Below are 21,797 nucleotides of genomic sequence, written 5' to 3' on the forward strand. Positions count from 1 at the left end.
AAAAAATGTACAGGAAATAAATTAAAGGACTGACAAATCATTAGAAAGTTATACATTATTATGTTTTTATGTCTGAAAATACCTTCATCATCCTGAATGACCACATTGAGAGGTAAAGATGGTTCACTTTCTCCTATATCATTAACAGCTTTAGCACGGAATTCATACATGTGCAGTTCTGCAAGATTTTCTACCAAAAATGATGTGTCTGGGCATAGTCTCTTGTTGCATCTCTCAAACTCAGTGGCATCATGTCGTCTCTTTTCAATAATATAACCTATAATAGGGCTACCACCATCATTACGTGGAGGTTTCCAATCAAGTGTTATACTTGACTTAGTTCTCTCGGTATAGGTGAATCTTTCAGGTGAACCAGGAGGGCCTACAGGGGAAAGTATTACAATGTCAGATTATCACATTTCATGTGAAGAAATATATATAACAATATCATCTTTACTTTTTAAATTTACCTTGGGGATCAACAGCAAGAATTGGTCCCAGATCAACAGGGGGGCCACAACCAAATTTATTCTTGCAAATGACACGGAACATATATTCTTGTCCTTCCAGAAGACCTGTAATATCACATTTAGATCGCTCTGTTTCTATTGGTAGTCTCCAAATATGTGCTTTGGCATCCTTTCTTTCAATTATGAAGCCTGTGATGTCACTTCCACCATCATCAAGTGGATCAGACCAGTTAAGAAGAGCCATTTTTCTATTAACAACAACTGGCTTCAGTTCAGTTACTGGCCCAGGAACATCTGAGAAAGAAATCACATTGTCAAAATGAGTCAGTTCATTTTTAAAAAAAAAACTACAATGTAATGCTATTATAACTATTCACAAACAACATTTCATTACCAAAGATCTCAACTCGAGTTGCAGCAGATTTGGTACCACTTGCATTGCTGGCAGTGATAATATATCTTCCATGGTCCTTTCTTTCTGCATTGACAATAGTAAGTACAGAAGAATTTCTTTCATTAACTATCTCAGCCTTTTCTTTATTCAGTTCACCCTCTTCTATAGACCATTCAATTTTCGGAGCAGGGCGTCCAAAAACGGTGGCAGGAATGTTTAGAGTCTGCCCAGCCAAAATCTGAATACCGTCTCTTACAGAAAGGTCTAATTCAATGACTGGAGGTTCTACAAATAAATATAACAAGATATTAAATATACTGTTAAGGAAATGTAAAACACATGTCTTGATCATCACTGTATATTGATTATGCAATGTAAAATATACCTTGTGGTTCAAGAACTGTAATTGGCTCTGTTACGCCGGGAGGACCTTCACCAGCTGCATTGACAGCACTCACACGAACTTTGTAGTCTGCACCTTCTCTAATGCCTTTTACAGTGTATTTACGAATTTTAATTGGCCGGTCCATACAGCGAGACCATTCATTGCTGCCCATGAGCTGTTTATCAACAAAGTAGCCTACAATTTCTCCACCACCATTGTATAGAGGAGGATCCCATTCTAATTCGATAGCTGATGAGCTTGTATCAACAATTCTTGGAATTGGTGGTCCTGGAGGCACTAATGATGAAATAAGACGATACAAGATGATAAGTAAGTTTTATATTAATAAAAGGTATATGCATAAAGACTCCCATACAATTTCAATCAACGTTGGCCAAAAGCTTGCTCAGCCAACAGCTATCTCTCCCAGATCCTCCATACCAAGTGTGTATGTATTTTTAATGGAGGGATAGGAGAAAACCACCAGCAAGCATCTCCTTTGGTGGAGGCTTAGTTCCTGGGAGAACAAAAGGATCAGGTGTTGACATTCATTGCACATGATCATTCCCTTCCCCATTATTATCTGTCAGGTAAGAGTCAGGAGCCCCTGGCAGTAGGTGGTTGGCTGGTACCATCAAGATGGCAGGTTTGACCAACAATAGTCTAATATGTATAGGGGCCTGTAGTCTGCATGATGTGTTACTTACATATTGGGTCTTGAGCAGTCTTTGGATCAGAAGGAACACTGAACTTTCCAACTCCTCCCGCATTTTCTGCACACACTCTAAAAATGTATGTAAGGCCCTCCAAAAGGCCTTCAGCTCTCACTTCAAGTGCATTTAGAAGGTTTCTGTTAACACGAGCCCAGTGAGTACTGTTTATTTCACGTTTCTCAATCCAGTATCCCAATATTGGGCTTCCATTGTCTTTGGGTTCCTTCCACTTGACTAGCATACTGTTGGCTGTAACATCTTCAACTTCAGGCTTATCTGGTGCATCAGGTGGAGCTGGGAATTCAAACAATGTATATATTATATGATTTTTCTTTCTTTAATATAAATAAATCTATATCATACATTTAGAATAATTTGAAACAATTTCACTTGGCAAAGACAACTTACTAAATGGATCTTTAGCTAGAAGAGGTTGAGAGACGCATGGTGGTCCTTGGCCAAATTTGTTTTCAGCTGTAACACGGAAGATGTATTCTTTGTCCTCAATAAGTTTGGTGACTGGGTATTTGCAGTGCCTTAATGTAGATGTTACGATAACCCATCCAATTTCAGCTTTTGAATTATCTTTCTTCTCCAATATGTAGTTTAAGATTTCACTGCCACCATCATCCAAGGGAGGTTCCCATTGGCATATAACAGAATTCTTCCTCACTTCGTCAAAAGTAAAGTTCACTGGAGGACCTGGTACATCTGAAAAGTAAAAAAGAACATAAATGCTCATACTTATAATAAAACTCATGAAATAGTTAATTAGGAAATTTTCAACTTGGATGTGATTTGTCTTTAACATAATTGAGGAACACATAACTTTTTTGCTTACCTAATACATTTACTTCACATGAAGCTTTTGCAAAGCCATGGTCATTTTCAACCTTAATTGTAAATATGCCATGATCAGCTCGTAAGGAATCTCTGACAGACAATTCAGATTCTCCTTTTCTACTGTTGTCAACAGTTAAACGCTCTGGCAAAGAAAGATGGAATGGTTCATCCACAACAGCTTCTTTTTTCCTTCGAGGAACAATTTTTTGCACCCGTTTCTTTATCTCTTCTGGCCTAATTACTTCATCATCCCTAAGCCAAGTAATTGTTGGATATGGCGATCCAGTTATATGTGCATCTAGTACAATTTCATCTCCTTGTCTGACTGAAAGTCCAGATTGTAAACTGCCCGCAAGGAACACTTTTGGAGGATCTGATAAAAAGTATAAATGACGATTTGTTAATAAAAAAAACTCTTCCAATTCAACACATTTAATGCTTGTTCTTTTCCTTATGTTTATTGCAAATGCTTTTTGCTCACCCATTGGATCTACAGCTTTAATTCCTGGGCTGACTCGGGAAGGTTCACTAATTCCTGCAGCATTTTCTGCACGTACACGATACTGATACTCTTTTCCTTCTTCCAAGCCTTTCACAGTGTAAGTAAGTACTGGAACAAGAGAGTCATTGCATCGTTCCCATTTTTCACCACCTTTGGCAACCTTCTCAATAATATATCCCATAATCTTGCATCCTCCATCATACTGGGGAGGTTTCCACGTCAGGGTAATGGACTTTGAAGTGGGATTGTGGGTATCAAGATCTACAGGTGGATCTGGTCTTTCTGTAACATAGTATTAAAATGAACAATCAAAATCATACAAAACTCTTAGAATAAAATAAAAAAAATCCATGTCCTGTTATTATCTGTAGTGATGCAATAACTTACGTTTTGCATCCTCTGCAATAATGGGGTTTCTGAGTTCAAGATATTCCCCTCCACCAATTTTATTTACAGCCTTGACTCTGAAATAGTATTCTCCATTGGGTATCAGATCTTTAACATTCCATGTTAATTTGTTTTCCCCTGACATCACTGGTGTGTAAGTTCTTCTTCCAGCTTCTCTGCGCTCTAGGACATAATGCAGTATAGGTGTTCCACCATCATATTCTGGTGGCTCCCAAGAAACTTTGCAAGTATTCTTGGTAACATCTGTAGCTTTTATGTCCTTGCATTGTCCGGGCAAACCTGTACAATATAAATATGTACAGTGAAAAAAATGTTTTTGGTTAATTAGTCAGTACAAAACACAACATTATCAATATCTACCTATGACTTTAACATTGATGGATCCTGTAGTTGATCCTATTTTGTTTTCCAGTGTGATAGTATAGACTCCAGCATCTGCATGTACAACATTAGATACATCTAGCGTGGCCGATATGTGATCACTCTTGGATGACACTCTGTCTGCAATTTTAATTTCTCTGCCATCCTTATGCCAACTGATAGTTGGTATTGGAACTGCTCTGAATGGCACAGGGATAGTTAATTTTTCTCCTTCCACAACTACAATATCCTTGGTTTTTAGATCAATAGTGGGGTTACCTGTAATAGAAAAGATATACATGTAATTTATTAGACAACTTTATTTCTGTATTAGATGATATACAATCTGAACAATATACTTACAGTCAGGATCCTTGGCAAACACATTCTCTGAAATTTCAGATGGATCACTAGTGCCAATAGCATTGACAGCCCTAACACGGAGGACATATTCTTTATCAGGAATAATGCCATCCTCAGCTTTGTACTTCAGGTCTTTAACTGGTCGGGAATTGATTCTCATCCACTTTTCAGTGCCTGCTGGGCATGCCTCAATATGATAGCCAATGATTGGGCTACCACCATTTTTCTCTGGAGGCTTCCAAGCAATAGAGATGTGGCTTCTGCTTGCATCAGTAACATGTAACTCAAGAGGAGGTGATGGAGGACCTAAAACAATTTGAACCATAAAGGATCATTCCCATATCCTAATGTAAATATATTTATTTAAATTATTTGAGTCTTTACTTACTTGTTGGATCTTCAATTGCCATCATATCTGTAGGTTCACTTGGGTGACCAACACCAGCTTCATTTTCTGCACGAACCTGGAACTGAACTTCTGTGCCTTCAATAACATCTGTTACTCTGAAGTTACAGTCTGGTCCAGAAGTCCTTCCAGCTTTCACCCAGCGTGTGGCCAGTTTCTCTTTCTTTTCAATAACATATCTGTTTAAAATAAAACACAAGTGTTCCATGGTTTTGCACATCACCCCAGCATCATATGCATATAGTCTATGGATTTTCTTTCTATGTATATGTTACCTCTGTATGGGCCTTCCACCATCATTTTTGGGTGCTTCCCATTTTAATTCAACATGTCTCTTTGTTACATCAACCACTGTGAGAGCATAAGGTGGTCCAGGGGTAGCTGCAAATACAATATGGATGTTAAAGAAACAGTATGCTGTGAAAATTGTATTTTCAAGACAGTAATGACCCATGAGCATATATCAAACAGTAACATTATACTGTCACTGATTATTAGAAAAAAAAACTTACTGAATGTATCTTTGGCCAACACTGAGTCTTCCAGTTCACAATAGTCACTCTGTCCCACTGCATTCTCAGCAGCCACACGGAACACATATAAGGAACCTTCAGAAAGTGGGGTCACTGAACATTTAGTGTCCTTAACTGTTGTGTCCACTGTCTGCCAGCCTTTGCGTCTAACATCTCTCTTTTCAACAATGTAGTTGGTGATTGGAGAGCCTCCGTCTTTTTCAGGAGCAGTCCATTTAAGGTCTGCTACATTCTTACTTATGTTCATAACCTCCAGCCAACGAGGTGGAGAAGGAGGATCTAAAATATTAAATAAAAGAAAATCATAGCAGAACAGTTACATACAATAAATTGCAATCTACAAGCAGATACATACATTACTAAGCGCTAAACTCAGCCTACTACATTGACAAGGTTTTTCTACAGGTCTGTATGCACAACTTACTAAGTCTTTCTTTGCAGAGTACGGGATCACTTGGCTCGCTAGGCTCACTTTCTCCAGCTTTGTTTACGGCTCTTACTCTAAATGAGTACTCTTGCTTTTCCATGAGGCCTTTCAAAAAGTGTTCTGTGGTTGGAATGCCATCTGCCACTCTAACCCATTCATCAGTTCCAGTCTTCAACAGCTCAATAACATAGGAGTCTATCTTGGCACCACCATCATGCTCTGGCTTCATCCAGTTCAAGAATGCAGATGTTTTAGCAACATCTTTGACAGTTGGTTTGCCGGGGGGCCATGGTGGATCTATATAAAAGAACACAACGTTGGTTAATAACAATGTTACTTTCATAATAATTGCTAATACCATGCTGGCATAATTTTATATGTGAATGGCATACCAATTGGATCTTTTATTAAGATGGGTTCAGTCTCTTTACTTGGTTTTCCAGTGCCAGCAAGGTTTTCTGCCAAAACTCGGAACTGATACTTCTTTTTGTTTGTAAGACCTTTAACTCTGTTAAATATGCGTATAGACAGTAAACATATATTGCAGCTTACTGATATATGGTTATTTACAGAAATGAGAATGATAATCTATAAAAATGTTAATATGACTTGCTTACTTATATGTGGGCTCTTTAACTGGAGTTTTGTTGCATCTGACCCATTTTCCAGTTTCGGGATCGAGTTTTTCAACCCAATATCCAGTTATTGGACTTCCACCATCTTCATCAGGTTCATTCCATGACAAAGTCACTGAGTCTTTTGTGATATCAGAAGGTACAAGGCGAGTTGGTGGTCCAGGTGGATCTGTAAAACAGAATCAAGTTTAAAAATTGTAATATTCCACTAATTGTACAAATCATCAGAATTTTGTGGATAAAGAAGGAATGTTTTCACTTACCAAAGGAGTACTTGGCAATGATAGAGATAGATTGTACAGGATCTCCAATACCATACATATTTTCAGCACTGACTCTGAACATGTATTCTTTGAGAGGAGTAAGTTTTGCAGCCTTAAATCGCGTCTCTTTAATTGTTGATGACAGTTTGTGCCAGATTTCACTGTCCCCTGCTCTTTGTTCCAGAATGTAGTTGGTAATCCTTGAGCCACCATCGTCTCTTGGAGGATTCCAGGTCAGTACACAAGATTCATTAGTAATCTCAGAAATATCAAATGCAGCTGGAGGGCCAGGTTTATCTGTGTGTATAAAATATATATATTAAGTGGTGCAACTATAAGAAGAAAACATTCTTAAACAGATATTCTAAAAGTAGAGTTGCATTTCAGACAGGTATTTTTAATTGAATTAAAGCAAATCAAACAACAAAAGGTAATTTGTACCTAAAACATTGACTTCCACAACTGCTGTAGCTCTGCCAGAGATATTTACTGCTTCTATTATGTAGGTGCCAGAGTCACTTCTTGTACTTTCTGTAATTGTAACTGTAGAATGTCCAGGTTTGGATTCAATAGTAACTCGCTTGTCCACTCTTAGCATAGAGTCAGCTTTGTTCCATTTAACCTTAGGTTCTGGTTTCCCAGTAATTGTAGCTGGTAGTTCAATTTTGGTTCCAGCCTTTACTGTTATGCCTGCAATCAGTTTCACATCCAAGAAGATTTCAGGTGCCTCTGTATTAATAAAGGGGAAAAGTGTGTTAAAACATGTACCATATTGTTTTAAATATTAAAATGTTAAATGTTACTAATATCAAATACCTTTAGGATCTGTAGCAAGGATATCATCTGTTGGCTTGCTTGGTTTACTGGCACCGAGTCTATTGAGTGCTTTTACGCGGTATGCATACCATTGACCTTCTGTGAGATTGTCCACTTGAAACCTGTGAAGAAAGTACATTTTCCATGTTACAGATAAAATAAATGGATTTCTAACATTCTTCTTTAAACCTCCTCTTAACAAAGATCAAACTCACTTAGTTTCAATAACAGAATCACCACAAATCTCCCATTTGTCAGTTCCACGTTGGCATTTCTCCACCAAATAACCCTTGATGCGGGAGCCCCCATCATACTTGGGTGGTTCCCATGTGAGGAAAATTCCTTTAGAAGTTGGATCTCTCCATTTAACATTTTCAGGTGGGTCAGGAACGGCTGTGGTAGAAGAAGCAAGTAAACAATTTGGTGACTAAAATATATGAAAAAAACAACACTTATACACTAAGTGCTAGCACAGTCTCTGAATACTGGAAGCTAAGCTTTAACTGCTGTAGGTTTGTTGTTTCTATAAAAGGATACAAAGTTTATATACTGTATATTTAGATCTATATTTCAGTACATTTATATTCTGATAATAATATAATTAAAAAAACACTTACTTGCTGGAGCAGACATGTTTACTGGTTCATCAATGTATGCAGGTTCTCCTGGTCCACACTTGTTACAAGCTGAAACACGGAATAGATATTCTCGGCCTTGAATAAGGTCGGAGACAGTGAATTCCTGATCAAGGACATTTTCTATGACCTGAGACAGAAAAAAAGAACCATCAAAATGTTTTTGTATTTTAATGGTAAATAATGCAAACAATTTTAAAATATAGTTATCCTTAAAAGATTAAGTATAGTCAATCAAATTTAGTTTTTTATAATTTACTTCATAAACAATGAATAAAACTTACTGGAATGAAGCCGGACCAAAATTAAGCTTATGGCTGTAGGTTTGACTCTACAAGTCGCACATGAGCATAATATTAAATAATACTAAACATTCAAAACAGAATTTAAAATAGATCTACCCAAATATTGGTCTTCCATGGAAGTCATTAATAAAATGTTTATTAAATACATTTTAGCTCAAACTTACCCTAGCCCAAGTCTTGCGGTTAACTTCTCGTTTCTCTATAAGGTATCCAGTCAATGGACTGCCTCCATCATTCTCAGGGGTTTCCCATGACAGATTAACAGTGCTTCTTGTGAGGTCACCAACCTTTAGCTCTCTTGGAGCACTTGGACGAGCTAGGAAAAGTTTCAACAATTAGTAAGAACAAAAGCATGTTTTCTCTGGACTTATTACATAATAAAATCTATCACCACTTACCAATAACATTAACATTAATTTCTCCAGACATTGAACCCACAGTATTTTGAAGTTCTAATGTATAAATTCCTTTGTCGGGACGTTCACTTGGAGAAATAATAAGCTCTGCAAAAGTTGCAGTAGTATCTATCTTAACACGTTCGTTGCTTTCCAAGACTGTACCATTCACTGACCATACTACTGTGGGAGTTGGGTAGCCAGTGATGGGAACATGTATTTTAAGTGGTTCAGGAACAATTACTTCAAGGCCGTCTTTGAATGCACTTAAGTCCATGGTAGGTGGTGCTAAAGAAAAGAAAAAAATCATTAATTCCACATGTTAATGCATTTATGTATTAACCATATTAATAAATAAAAATTGGGTAAAAAAATAGATACTCACAGTGAGGATCATCTGCTGTGAGTGGTCCTAGGCTTTCTGTAGGATCTGATATGCCAGCAGCATTCTCTGCAGAGACCCTATAGTAATATTTTCTCCCTTGCTTCAAGCCAGTTACCTAGTGTAAAAAAATAAAGCAGATTATATTATAAGTATGGATTAAATTTATTTAGTCTTTACAAGAAACATCTAAGGGGGGCATGATTAACCTATACAAATACATAAATGGGTCATACAACATATATGGTAAAAAGCTGTTCCAGGTAAATCACTCTCAAAAGACAAGGGGGCACTGTCTCTATCTGGAAAATAAAAAGTTCAGTCTCCAGAGGCGTCAAGACTTCTTTACTGTCAGAACGATAAATCTGTGGAATAGTCTACCCCAGGACGTGATCACAACAGGAACAGTGGGCAGTTTTAAAAAGGGCCTATGTAAATTACATTAATGCTTATAAAAAATATGTAGAAATCTGGTCTCACTCCTCCTTCTAAAATTCACATCCCCACCTATCCTTTGGTTGAACTTGATGGACTTATGTCTTTTTTCCACCACATTAACTATGTAACGATCTGCAAAAATCTGTCTGCCCACAAAATTGGTTAGGTAACCTTTAAAAGTAGTTAAAGTTATTCTTGTTTATATTTAGAAAAGGAGCTTTGTTTTAATGACTATCTCTATGAACATACCTTGTATGTAAGATCAGGTGCAAGTCTCATGTTACAACGAATCCACTTGTCTGTGCCTTCTTCACATCTTTCAATGATATAGCCTAATACTGGGCTTCCTCCATCTTGCAGAGGTGGTTCCCATGTAAGCTGAACCGATTCCTTTGTTTGTTTAGAATGAGTAAGGTTGATAGGAGGACTTGGTTTTTCTATTAAGAGAATTTAACATTTTTTTAGTTGTCTTAGACTCCTAAAAGTTTGGCTAAAGTTACATCAACTGTTAGTATCTGCATACCGATGGGATCCCTGATCTTTACAGCACGTGTTGCGGCACTTGGTTTGCCAACTCCAGCTACATTTTCAGCTCTCACTCTGAAAATGTATTCCTTGTTCTCTACAACATCATTAAGAGTAGCTCCCAGCTCATCCGGTTTAGTAATCATGGCAGTGTCCCATTTAATTGAAGCTCTGTCACGCAGTTCAATAATGTATGCTGTTATTTCAGATCCACCATCGTACTCTGGTGGTTCCCAGGTCAGTGATGCACCGAAGCGATTGACATCACAAACATCTACATTCAAAGGAGGTCCTGGAACATCTGTAAAACGTAATAATGTATATTATATCCATCTAAATATAAATATAACAAAGTATATATATATAATCTGTCTTGCACAACTGATATGTAATGCTTACCAAACTTGCTCCTGGCTTCAACAGGTTTATCTGTTTCTACTGGTTCTCCAGCACCAACTCTGTTCTTTGCACTGACACGGAAGAGATATTCCACACCACCTTTTTGAAGTCCAGTAACTGTGTATTCACAGCTATCTGCATGGTCAGTCACAAGAACCCAAGTCTTGCGCTTAATATCTCTTCTTTCAACGATGTAACCAGTGATTTTACTACCACCATCACTCTCTGGTTCTTCCCAAGCCAGGCTGACTTCTCCATCAAACGTGTCAACAACTTCAAGATTTCTAACAGGTCCAGGAACATCTGAAGTTTTTTGTAAACATTTTTTTTTATTAATAAATTAATTGAAAGAAATAAGAGGTTCTAGTGGACTTCAAATATAACTTACCAATGACATCTAAATTGATATGTGCCTCTGCTTTGCCATGTTTGTTATGAAGAATGATTGTATAATGCCCTTTGTCAGCTTTCTTTGTTTCAGGGATTCTAAAGCTTGTATTATTTGCTGTAGTGTCAACATATATGTCAGGCAAAGTTTCATCTCCCCTACGCCATTCAGCTTCTGCTTTTGGATAGGCATCATATGGTACAGACATTGTAAGTGGCTTGCCAGCATCAATCACAATGTTCTGGTCTGCTGTCTTGATCTTTGGTGCAGCTGTAGATGATAAAATGTAGTAAATACAGTTTAATTACATTTACTTCTGCTTCTTTACATCAAACTTGAAGATTCAGTCAATTTGTAGTTAAATACATTTTTTTTTATCAGGGTGTACCTGTAAAAAATATTACTGTACCTGCTAACTCAAGTTTTGCTCTTGCTTCTTTATCTTTAGCAATAAATCTGTATTCACCCTGATCACGAGGTCTGATTTCACACACTTGCATTCTGTGGACTTTTCCTTCACTCATCATTTGATGTTTGTCTCCCTGGACAATGATCATGTTGTTTCTCAACCATTTTACTTCAACTCTATCCTTGTTAAGCTCGGCCTCAAAGATGACATCTGAGCCTGGTGCTTCGAAGACATCAAGTGGAGGCCTAATGATCTCAATTGGAATTTCTAAATAAAAATAAAGCAACATTTTAAATCAGAATAAGATAAATGCAATATGTATATTTGTCTTTTTGGAAACAACTGGAGTAACAATGATTATATGTGTACCTTCAACAAAAAGTCTAGCTCTGGATTTCCTTTCATCAACACCGCATGAATATTCACATTCATCTTCTGGTCTGCAGTCTTTAATGATAAGTCTGTGGAGGCTTCCATCTTTCTCAAATTGGTATCTAAAGGGAAAAAATATATAATATATATATATATATGCATATATATATATAAGTCAAAAAAATGGGCAGCACTCCAGAAGATAAAAAAGTACAAAAATCTTTTTTACCCAACCAGGACATGCAACGTTTCGGCTCTATGCTGGAGCCTTTCTCAAGCTTGAGAAAGGCTCCAGCACAGAGCCGAAACGTTGCATGTCCTGGTTGGATAAATAAAGATTTTTGTACTTTTTTATCTTCTGAAGTGCTGCCCATTTTTGGGACTTTTATGTATTGGACTTGCTAATATCCATATTGGTCCAGGTGCACCCCCTGTTTGCATTATGATGGTGCTGCCACTTTTTTCTATATATATATATATATATATATATATATATATACAAAAGGCATGACAAGTGATGTTACTTATACATTATGATTAGAGATGAGCAAAGTTTTGAAAAATTTGATTTGGCAGCTTCGAAGTTCGATTTGTTACAAATTAATTTGTCACAAATCGCTATATAAATCGTATACCCAGGCAACACTGTCTTAGGGTACAGCCACACGGAGCAGCCGTGCTGCTGGTGGGTTGTGGCCATGCTGCGGTGAAGAGCTGTGTGGGCAATTAGCCTGCAGCTGCCTTTCATTTAATAATGAAGACTCACTGTATAGTCCTTCTTCATTGTTAATGCCTGTTCGGCACCTTTAATGCACCTTTAAACAGGGGCTGTACCCACTTCAACAACCCGAGTGCTCTCCTGCCCTACAGGTGGGAGCCCTTTTTCTGCCATCTGATTTTCCTCCTTTTTCACATCATCTAATAGCGATTAGAATATGTCATGAGTAGAGATAAGCAAATCGAATCCCATGTAGTGAAATTCGATCCGAATTTTAGGATAAATTTGATTCGCCTGGAAGCCAAATTTCCTCAGCGAATTGATTTAACCTGAAATAGTATAAAAAAAAAATATATATCATCCGTCACGTCTGCCGGTGTGATGATGTAATCTTGCGCCGCGTGAGATTTCACGCCAGATCTTCAAGCAAGATGGCGCTGGCCGACCTGTCATGAGCAAATGGACGCGGAAAGTTTGATTACATGTTTCACACAGTTTTTACACTCAGGTGCCTCAATCATGTATGAGGCATCTGAGGGGTACAATAACGGGGGGGGGGGGGGGGGGCGGCACTATCACAGATCCCTGTCATTGCACCCACTACTTACCTACTTACAAAAAAATGGGTAAAATTCGGCGAATCAGCCAAATCAAACTTTTGAAAAATTTGCTCATCTCTAGTCATCAGGATTCATGAACATTCAGTTCCTCCTCTCTCTGCATTTTGCTGACTTTTCTAGGACATGGAGACTTTAAAGGATGATTTGAAGGAAATAAAGCTAGCAAAAGATGAGTATGGTCATCATTAAGACCTGGTCCCCTTACTTAAAGGGTGCAGACTGGATAGTATTGGTTGGCATGCTGGCAGTATAATAATAAAGGCTTCCATCTTATTGGTATTGAACTACATATCTTAGTTTCTGGCTGATGTAGGTATAAGTAAATGTAGGAATAAATAAATAAAACTGACACAGCATAAGTCTCCCTGCACTTTCTCTGCACTCTCCCTGCACTCCCCCTCTCCAGTATTCTTTTATTAATCGGTTTCAGCAACACTGTCCCTAGCTTATAAGTGCTTGCCATGTCTCGTCCTATGCTTAGCTCACAGGACCATGGCGTAGACCACGTGGAATGAGGGTTTTATAGGGCTTTGACATCACAGGGGATGGCTATCTGTGGCTCTCTGCATTTTAGGAAAAACCTAATTTGTTCCAGAAAGCACAAGGAAATTCAGATTCAATTTGAATAGAAGTTTTTCCGAAACTTCGGACAGAATTCCGCTTCGAATGCTTTGCTCAACACTAATTATAATAAAATTAAAATAAAAGTATTATTCACATAAAATGTACAATCTTCTTACTTTTTGTTGTCTCTAAGTTCCCGACCATTCCTGTACCACTTTACTGCTGCTTTCTCTTTGGAGAGCTGGCAAGTGAAAACTGCATCCTCAAATTCAATAACAGTTTGGTCTTGTAGATGTTGTACAAAATCTGCTGGAGCTTCTGTGATTAAAAGCTCTGCTACTGCCTTGTCTTGTCCAGCAATGACAGTGTATTCGCCTTCATCGACAAAGCCACAGTCTTTGATAATCAGAGAATGTTTGTATTTGTCAACTTTGTACAAAATTCTTCTGTCCAAAACAACTTCTTGACCATTTTTCATCCATGTGACTGTTGCATTAGGACGATTGACTTTGCAGCAGAAAGTGACTGATTTGTTCTCCATTGTCTCGATATCTTCAATAGGCTCAACGATCCTCAAATCCTCTTCTAAAATAAGACCGAAAAATAATCTAACTTAATGTAATCGGATTTAAGGAAGACCAGTTGAAGTAATGCTCACTATACTTACCTAAAACAGTTAAACTTCCAGAAGACTTTACATGTTCACCTCTGTGGTTACTCAGTTGTACTGTGTAAGTTGCTTGGTCATCTAGCTGAGCATCTCTTATTCTAAGAGTATAAACTAAATCTTTGTGTACCATGATGTATTTGGGACTATCAAATATTGCTTCATCATTCTTAAACCATTTGGCTTTGGCTCCTTCTGTGTTAACTTCACAGTTAAAGACAAGTTCTTGTCCTTCTTTAACTTGTTGGTCCTTAACAGGAGTTATGATCCTGAGTCTCTCTGCAAATAAAAACATTTAATGTTATATGCATCCTAAAGTGGGTAAGCATGATACATAGATATGATAAGCAGCGCTTTTGGGTAGACCGTGCACAGTACATTGGACTGTAACATAACATCTCTTAACCTCTTCACTACCGTCACTGTACATGTATGTCGTAAGTCATGACTTTAAAAATGGTGCCCCCTTACAAGTGTAGCAGGCAATATATCTGTCAGGTTTTTGCTGTTTTACATAGCAGCTACCATGGGCTAATATCTGTGATAGCCAAGAATGATGACCATAGACATTTACACCTCAGATGCAGTAGTGCCCCTTGATGCCTGAACAGCTTCCCAAAACGGAGATCAGGGAAGCTGTTTTTCTATGTAAAAGCCTTGGTCTTTCTAAAGAAAACAATGCTTTTATGGCTGTGACTTATAGGAAGCCCTACAAGTAGCTGGGCTTCCTAAAAATAGTGAATCTGCAATACATAGCAGTGGCTTTGCATTGCTATATATTTGAGAAGCAATTAAATAATTGATTGTTAATTTGTTATAATCACTTAGGTTAACTTAAAGAAAGAAAAAACATTTTTTTATAAGTTTCTCAAAATATAAACATATATAAATTCAAATCACTCCCTTTCCCCAATAACTAAAAAAAATATTTAAAAAATCTAATGCCTGCACTATTAAAATATACAATTTTTATCCCATACAGTGAAGTGTAAAAAAAAAATCAAAATAGCTGATTTGCCATCTCCCCCAAAATATTGAATAAAAAGTAATCAAAAAGTCATACACATGCCAAAATGATATCGATAAAAACTACATAACTAAAAACTCGCCCCATAAGAAATGAGCCCCCATACAGTTCTGTAGACTAAAATAAAAAAAAGCATTATGGGAGTCACTATATGGCGATGAAAAGAAAACATTTACATTTTACATTTTTATTTTTTTCAGTATTATAACACCAGAAAAATTATGTAAATGTGTATTGTTGTAATAAAGGTAACAGGTGAGTTTTACCGCATATGGATTGCTATAAAACAAAACCCATAAAAAATGTATTTTTTTTCCAATTTTACTTCATTTGGAATTTTTTTTAGCTTCCCACTACCAACTTGTCCCACAAAAACAAAGAAAAACACTAATACAGCTATGTGAATGGAAAAATAAAAAAGTTATGGTTCCAGGAAGGCAGGGACTGAAAAATGAAAGTGCAGAACTGTAAAATCCTCCAGCAGGTTAAATAGATCATATTTAATTTTACTTTTTTAATGTCTTACAACTTACCAATCACTGTCAATTCTGCTGTTGCTCTGGACTGTCCAATCATGGCAGCATAGGCTCCTTCATCTTCTTTTGGCACTGCATCCTTAACCACAAGAATTCTCCTTTTGCCCTCAGAAATGATGCCATACTTATCACCAGGCTGAAGAATCGTGTCATCCCTAACCCACTGGACCTCAAAGGCTTCTTTAGAAACAGAGCAAACAAATTCTGCTTTGTCACCCTCTAGTACCTCAATGTTATGTGGTCTAGAAATAAATTCAGCAGCAAGTTCTAAAAAAAAAAATGGAGAAACCATGGCATTATTGTGATGCACTATAAACTCTTAAATGCATTTTATTTCATATGAAAGTAAAATAGACATTTCTTGCCTTTTATTCCTAGTTTTCCTGTTGTGCGTGAGCTTGGCAATCTACAGTTGTATTCTCCGGCATCATCCAAATTAATGTTATGAATGATCAAAATTCTTTTTCTACCTTCAGCAACATGCTCATATCTTCCACCATCTGGTAACTCAGTATCTCCTTTAAACCAAGTGACATCAGCGCTGGCCTTTGAGACCTCACAGACCAGTTTGACAGATTCTGATTCAGAAGCTTCAATATTAGGGAGATTTTTTGTAAAAAAAGCCTCTTCCTCTGCAAATTCATAGTAAAAGGCACAAAAAGATAAACAACGTAATTGGTCAGATGAAGCCAATAATGCAAAGCACATGACATTTTCTTCATTGTGATTATGTTATGGTGCGATTGCTTACCAATGACTGTAAGCAATCCAGAGGTTCTGGCCATTTTTGACTCGCAGACATACTCCGCCTCATCATCAAATACGCATTTGCTTACAACTAAGGCACGTGTCACTCCTTTAGAAATTATATCATATTTTTTGCCCTTTCGAATTTCAATTCCATCTTTGAACCAACGGACCTTTAGTGTTACATCATCAAAGTTAGTGGAGGAAAGAAAACAGAATATATAAAAATTTTTGACAAAGCTTATAATACTTAAAGATTACTAATATTGTAACAGAAAATACCTTGGCACTTTCACGAGAAATTTCACACTCGAAACGAGCATTTTCCTTCTCTTTAACTTCAAGGTCAGAAAGGGGTTTGGTGAATTCCACAAATGGAGCTGTGTAAAAGAATATAATTGTGGTCACTATAGAATATATGTCATTCTACGTCTATTGTTTTACTTCATCAAATAAGACCATATCTATAATGACAATATGTCCTGAGTTTAAACCAAAGTGGATTAAAGAAATGTTTACCAGATTATATGAATAAAAGTTAACCCTTTGCAAAAAAATATCAATATACAGAAACTTACGTTCTACATTCAAGAATGCAGATGTCTTGAAATCCTTGGCATCACAGGTATATGTCCGTGCATCATCCAGTGTACAGCCATGAATGATAAGTTTTCTGACTCTGCCATCAGCAATAATGTCATATTTCTTGGTCTTGTGGATTTCTTGCCCGTTCTTAAACCATTTAACCTCAGCATTTTCCTTGGACACCTCACACTCAAGGACTGCAGTGGCTTCCTCTTCTACTGTTTGGTCTTCAAGTGGTTTGGTAAATTCAACTGGAGGTTCTACAAGGTTGGAAAATGGGTTAGTCGGTGCTCTTTGTGCATATGTCTGGAAACGGACACACTGAAAGCTTTTACTTTACCTTTCACAATCAAGTTGGCCTCTGTCTTGAAATCTTTTGCAGTGAGCGTTATTTCTCCAGCATCTGGTAACTGCACATCTCTGAGTATGATAGTGTGAACTCTTCCCTCAGCACGGGTAACAATCTATCAATACAGATTTTTTTTAGTATGAGGCTCTGCATATTACCAAAAAACATGTGAACCACCCCACTCCCCCCAGTTTCTCACTAATAAGTACATACAATTTTATATAGATGTGTACACTCATGCCTTGTTCCCATTTACTGCTGATTATGTAAACAATCCAAATAACAATTTTCTATTGATTCACTATAATTTGCTATATATTTTGATAAACAAATACATTTCAATCATATTGAAACTATATGATGCTGGCAATAAACTATATATTATATATATCATTTGTCATACATTATTCAGTAAACAGTATTATTTTCTGTACACAGCTAAATTTTTTCAGCGTTATACACAAACTGCTTTACTGAAAATGTTATACACAAAATAGTGATAATTTTATCATAAATGTATATTAAATTAATACATTTATATTTATATTAAATTATATTATGCACAATAACATTCCTCACTGTTATTGGATTAGTTGCTAATTAATTCTGTCAGGACAGATTAAGGTTTTTAAATTACTTAGTGCTCTGGTATCTCTACATGTAAAATGAGTACTTGAAGCTGGGATAAAAATAGCAGGTGAGAGGGCACTTAGAGTGCAAATTTAGACACAAAGTTATGCAGGCAATTGCCTGAAATGGAATTTTAATCCTGCTTATCCCCATATATGCATAATACTTTACTACAGTTATCAAGTGAATGAAAATGTTATCAACAAAAGGCATGCTACTATGCATACCTTATTATGTATACAGTATTAACCAAATAATTAAGTTATTGAAATAATAATTTAATTTTAGTAAAATAAACCTACCTAATTAATAAAAGGCGCATACATGCTAACTACATACATTTGGTAAACTAAATTAATTTGTAAGTCAAGTAAATCCATTTTTTGATATTTGATTTAGCATAAATGGGGTAATATTTATTAATATTTCTATGTTTGTATGATAAATTGGTAAAGCTTTCCTTACCTTATCGCTTGGCTCCAGCTTTTTTCCATTGAGGAACCACTCTACAGGGATCCCTTCATAAGAAAGTTCACACTCGAAGGTAGCCGATTCCCCAGCCGTTACAGTCACATCTTTTAGGGGCCTTAGCAGGCCAATTACACGAGCTTTTCCAAAAGAAGACATTTTCCATTAAATCCTCCACAAGAAAGTACAGGCCCCTTACCCTCCAATTTCCATTGTGACTTCCCTCCAGGATGCTGAGTGCTGCACTGAAACTATTTAAAGTCTTCCACTGACTGTGGTATCTAGAAGCTAAGGGGTGGGACCGTCTAAAATTTGCATATGGTGTTTCCTTACATTGAACAGAGTCAGCAGTATACACTATGTGCATAGCATCTGTCCACCCACCAATAAACCATACGTCTTTTGCTACATATGGCATCCCCCTATCTAAAATAGCAAGCCTGCTTTGGACAGTAACAGGTTGCACCTGGCTGCCTTATCTGCTGCTGTCAATCAATCTCTTGGCACTTTCCAAAATTGTAACGATAATGCTGTCACTATCAGCAGTTAACATGCCAGCACAGCAGATCATTCTTTGTAACTATAATTTAGAATAATTAGATAATCATCCATGGTATCATTGATAACACATTTTCAGGGCAACTAGCTGGCCATTTTTTATACATAATATATGCCCACAATAACATAACATGGTTGTCCATTTCTATCATTTGCAACCACACTTGGATATACATTTATTTCTATTTAAAGGCAATATATTTTAATTACAGCAATGCATTACCTTTCACTTTGAGATGTGCACTGGATTTTGCATTGGCTGCTTGGAAATCTACACCACCGGCTTGGTCCAAACGCACATTGTAAAGAATGAGAAAATGCTTTTTGCCTTCTTCTTTGATTTCACAGTCCTAAAATGAATATATTTATTACAATTAAACATTTAGTTTAATACTTGATTTTTTTATCCTCCCTGTTTTAACTTTAGTAGGCCTTTTATATACTATACCCTGTACTATAGTACTGTAGTATACCCTGTACTATACCAATTACTGTACCCCTATTATAAATATAAAGAGGTATGACTATTTTAGGAATAAATCATATTCCTAGTGATAGAATTCTGTCATTCATAGGTACTTCTGAAGTAAACTGTGTGGTGTGGAATTGCTGTGTACAGTGTGTATAAGGTGGTTATTTAGTTATAGCATTTTTAAATGTGTATGTATGATCTTTAATGAGGACTTTGATCAAGCAATGTCTTTGAAAACCTATACTTGACAATTTAGATGTTACAGAACCTTCATTTATCAGTGCCCAGCTTCGAGGCGAAATTAAATATGCAACGTATTGCACTCTGCAGCATTTATAAAAATAAAATAAAAATACAAAACACTAAAAAAAGACTAAATTTAGGGAATGCTAGAAATGCTCACTGGAGAAGAATGTAAAGCGTCTCCTTTCAATTTCCAGTTAGCATGGACTTCATCTTCAGATATTTCAGTCTCAAATCGAGCAGTTTCTGTTTCTATAACCTCCACACTGTACAGAGGACGGACAACCTTAATGTCACGATCTAAGGGAGACAATTAAAAAATAGGTGTAAAAAAAAAAATCCCATAACTTTACATAATGATGAGAATTGGTGAATGGGTTCTATCGATCACCTTCAATGTTGAGCGTGGCAGTTGTTTGGTCAGTGCCACAGTCACAAGTGTATTCACCGATGTCCTTCTTTGAAGCCTTTTTGATAATAAGCATACGTTTCTTTTCATCTGATTTAATTAGTACGTTCCTGGATGGGGTTATCTCCTGTCCATCCTTGAACCATTTCACTGGTGCTTTGGATTTGCTGACCTCACAGAGCAAGACAACTTCATCTTTCTCAACAGCTGTATAGTCTTGTAGTTTTGTTACAAAATATGGATCTCCCTCTGCAAATAAAACATGATTATGAATGTCAAGATTTATGGACATATTAACAGATTTTTCCATGAGAAGACATTTTAGTCAAAACTTACCCAGCACAGTGAGTTTAGCTTCACTAGTTTTTCCCATGGCTTCAACCTTGATTAGAGAAGTGTCATCCAGAGTGACTTCTTTGAATTTGATAGTGTGAAACTTGCCATCGTCATGCATTGACACCAACTTGCTAGGATGAAGGCGTTGGTCATTCTTGAACCAAGTAACTTGGATATTTTCATGAGATAGCTCAACTGTGAATTCAGCTGTTTCTTGTTCTTTAACAGTTACATCTTTAAGTGGTGTTACAAATTCAAGACGGATGCCTACAAGACACACACAACAACATTTTACAAGTGCATAGATGACAATATAAAATTTCATTGTAAGGCCCAAAGATTAATGTGCACTAGTGTTGATCGAGCACCAAAGTGCTCGGGTGGTTGGCCCGAACACATCAGGATGCCCGTGTGCTATACAGAGCACCTAAGTATAATGGAAGTCAATGGGAGAACCTGAGCATTAAACCAGGCACCCCCTGCTCTGAAGAGGGGAGGGTGCGTGGTTCATAGGAAAAGTTCTGAAATTTATGGAAACACCACCGAAATGGTTTGGGAACAGCATGGGGAGGATGTCTGGATGCATCTTGTACTCCCAGGTCGCTGCTGGGAACGATGTTGTCCGAGTAGTACGCCACTTTTACAGACTGACAACAATACGAACAAAACCAAAGATAAAATCGATTTTAGACGAAAAATTGTTAGGAAACATTGTATCCTGTAATTTTACTTTTATATAAAGTGCAAGTGCTGCCAAAATTACAAGCAAGAGGCACTCAGATGCAACCTGTATATCATATAAAAAAGAGGGCCTCATTCACATTGTGGTACAATTGTTCATGTAGTGGGTCTCTTACACTCATAAAGCTTATGCACTAAGTGAAAGGGCTGCCAAAAATCACATGGAAACGGCACTCCAATGCACCTGTTATTACACATAAAGGAGGGCATGATACACACCCTTGATTGATGGCCTGCTGGTCACCCTCTAAAACATTAGGGGTAAGGGCCTGCTGCTGAGCTGACCATCTAAAAAATGTTGTGGATGAGGGCCTGCTACTGATCTGACAATTTAAAACATTATGGGAGAGGGTCTGCTGCC

At 37.0% G+C, this 21,797-nt stretch overlaps 1 protein-coding gene across 50 annotated transcripts in view; it reads right to left on the reverse strand.

Moving 5' to 3' along the window:
- Positions 1-21,797, reverse strand: part of TTN (titin) — a 249,119-nt gene that overhangs the window by 73,846 nt on the left and 153,476 nt on the right. For all 50 annotated transcript variants that reach the window (XM_044303133.1, XM_044303118.1, XM_044303159.1 and 47 more), the window contains 44 exons: positions 20,696-20,962; positions 20,342-20,608; positions 20,111-20,250; positions 19,459-19,585; positions 18,675-18,817; positions 17,571-17,694; positions 17,224-17,490; positions 16,928-17,025; positions 16,650-16,818; positions 16,264-16,530; positions 15,896-16,165; positions 14,336-14,614; positions 13,845-14,253; positions 11,764-11,888; positions 11,395-11,661; positions 10,986-11,255; positions 10,598-10,900; positions 10,197-10,499; positions 9,923-10,110; positions 9,239-9,353; positions 8,857-9,141; positions 8,623-8,774; positions 8,136-8,283; positions 7,734-7,911; positions 7,519-7,640; positions 7,144-7,431; positions 6,703-6,999; positions 6,422-6,608; positions 6,197-6,312; positions 5,802-6,101; positions 5,357-5,656; positions 5,120-5,225; positions 4,827-5,023; positions 4,439-4,744; positions 4,076-4,354; positions 3,695-3,994; positions 3,287-3,589; positions 2,804-3,178; positions 2,371-2,673; positions 1,957-2,256; positions 1,250-1,546; positions 865-1,149; positions 471-764; positions 83-382 (listed from right to left, as the gene is read on the reverse strand). In XM_044303133.1, the coding sequence (XP_044159068.1) occupies positions 83-382; positions 471-764; positions 865-1,149; positions 1,250-1,546; positions 1,957-2,256; positions 2,371-2,673; positions 2,804-3,178; positions 3,287-3,589; positions 3,695-3,994; positions 4,076-4,354; positions 4,439-4,744; positions 4,827-5,023; positions 5,120-5,225; positions 5,357-5,656; positions 5,802-6,101; positions 6,197-6,312; positions 6,422-6,608; positions 6,703-6,999; positions 7,144-7,431; positions 7,519-7,640; positions 7,734-7,911; positions 8,136-8,283; positions 8,623-8,774; positions 8,857-9,141; positions 9,239-9,353; positions 9,923-10,110; positions 10,197-10,499; positions 10,598-10,900; positions 10,986-11,255; positions 11,395-11,661; positions 11,764-11,888; positions 13,845-14,253; positions 14,336-14,614; positions 15,896-16,165; positions 16,264-16,530; positions 16,650-16,818; positions 16,928-17,025; positions 17,224-17,490; positions 17,571-17,694; positions 18,675-18,817; positions 19,459-19,585; positions 20,111-20,250; positions 20,342-20,608; positions 20,696-20,962 (10,416 nt within the window). The remainder of the gene's footprint in view (positions 1-82; positions 383-470; positions 765-864; positions 1,150-1,249; positions 1,547-1,956; positions 2,257-2,370; positions 2,674-2,803; positions 3,179-3,286; positions 3,590-3,694; positions 3,995-4,075; positions 4,355-4,438; positions 4,745-4,826; positions 5,024-5,119; positions 5,226-5,356; positions 5,657-5,801; positions 6,102-6,196; positions 6,313-6,421; positions 6,609-6,702; positions 7,000-7,143; positions 7,432-7,518; positions 7,641-7,733; positions 7,912-8,135; positions 8,284-8,622; positions 8,775-8,856; positions 9,142-9,238; positions 9,354-9,922; positions 10,111-10,196; positions 10,500-10,597; positions 10,901-10,985; positions 11,256-11,394; positions 11,662-11,763; positions 11,889-13,844; positions 14,254-14,335; positions 14,615-15,895; positions 16,166-16,263; positions 16,531-16,649; positions 16,819-16,927; positions 17,026-17,223; positions 17,491-17,570; positions 17,695-18,674; positions 18,818-19,458; positions 19,586-20,110; positions 20,251-20,341; positions 20,609-20,695; positions 20,963-21,797) is intronic.

This window comes from Bufo gargarizans, chromosome 8 (genome assembly GCF_014858855.1).
Source record: "Bufo gargarizans isolate SCDJY-AF-19 chromosome 8, ASM1485885v1, whole genome shotgun sequence".
Taxonomy (NCBI): domain Eukaryota; kingdom Metazoa; phylum Chordata; class Amphibia; order Anura; family Bufonidae; genus Bufo; species Bufo gargarizans.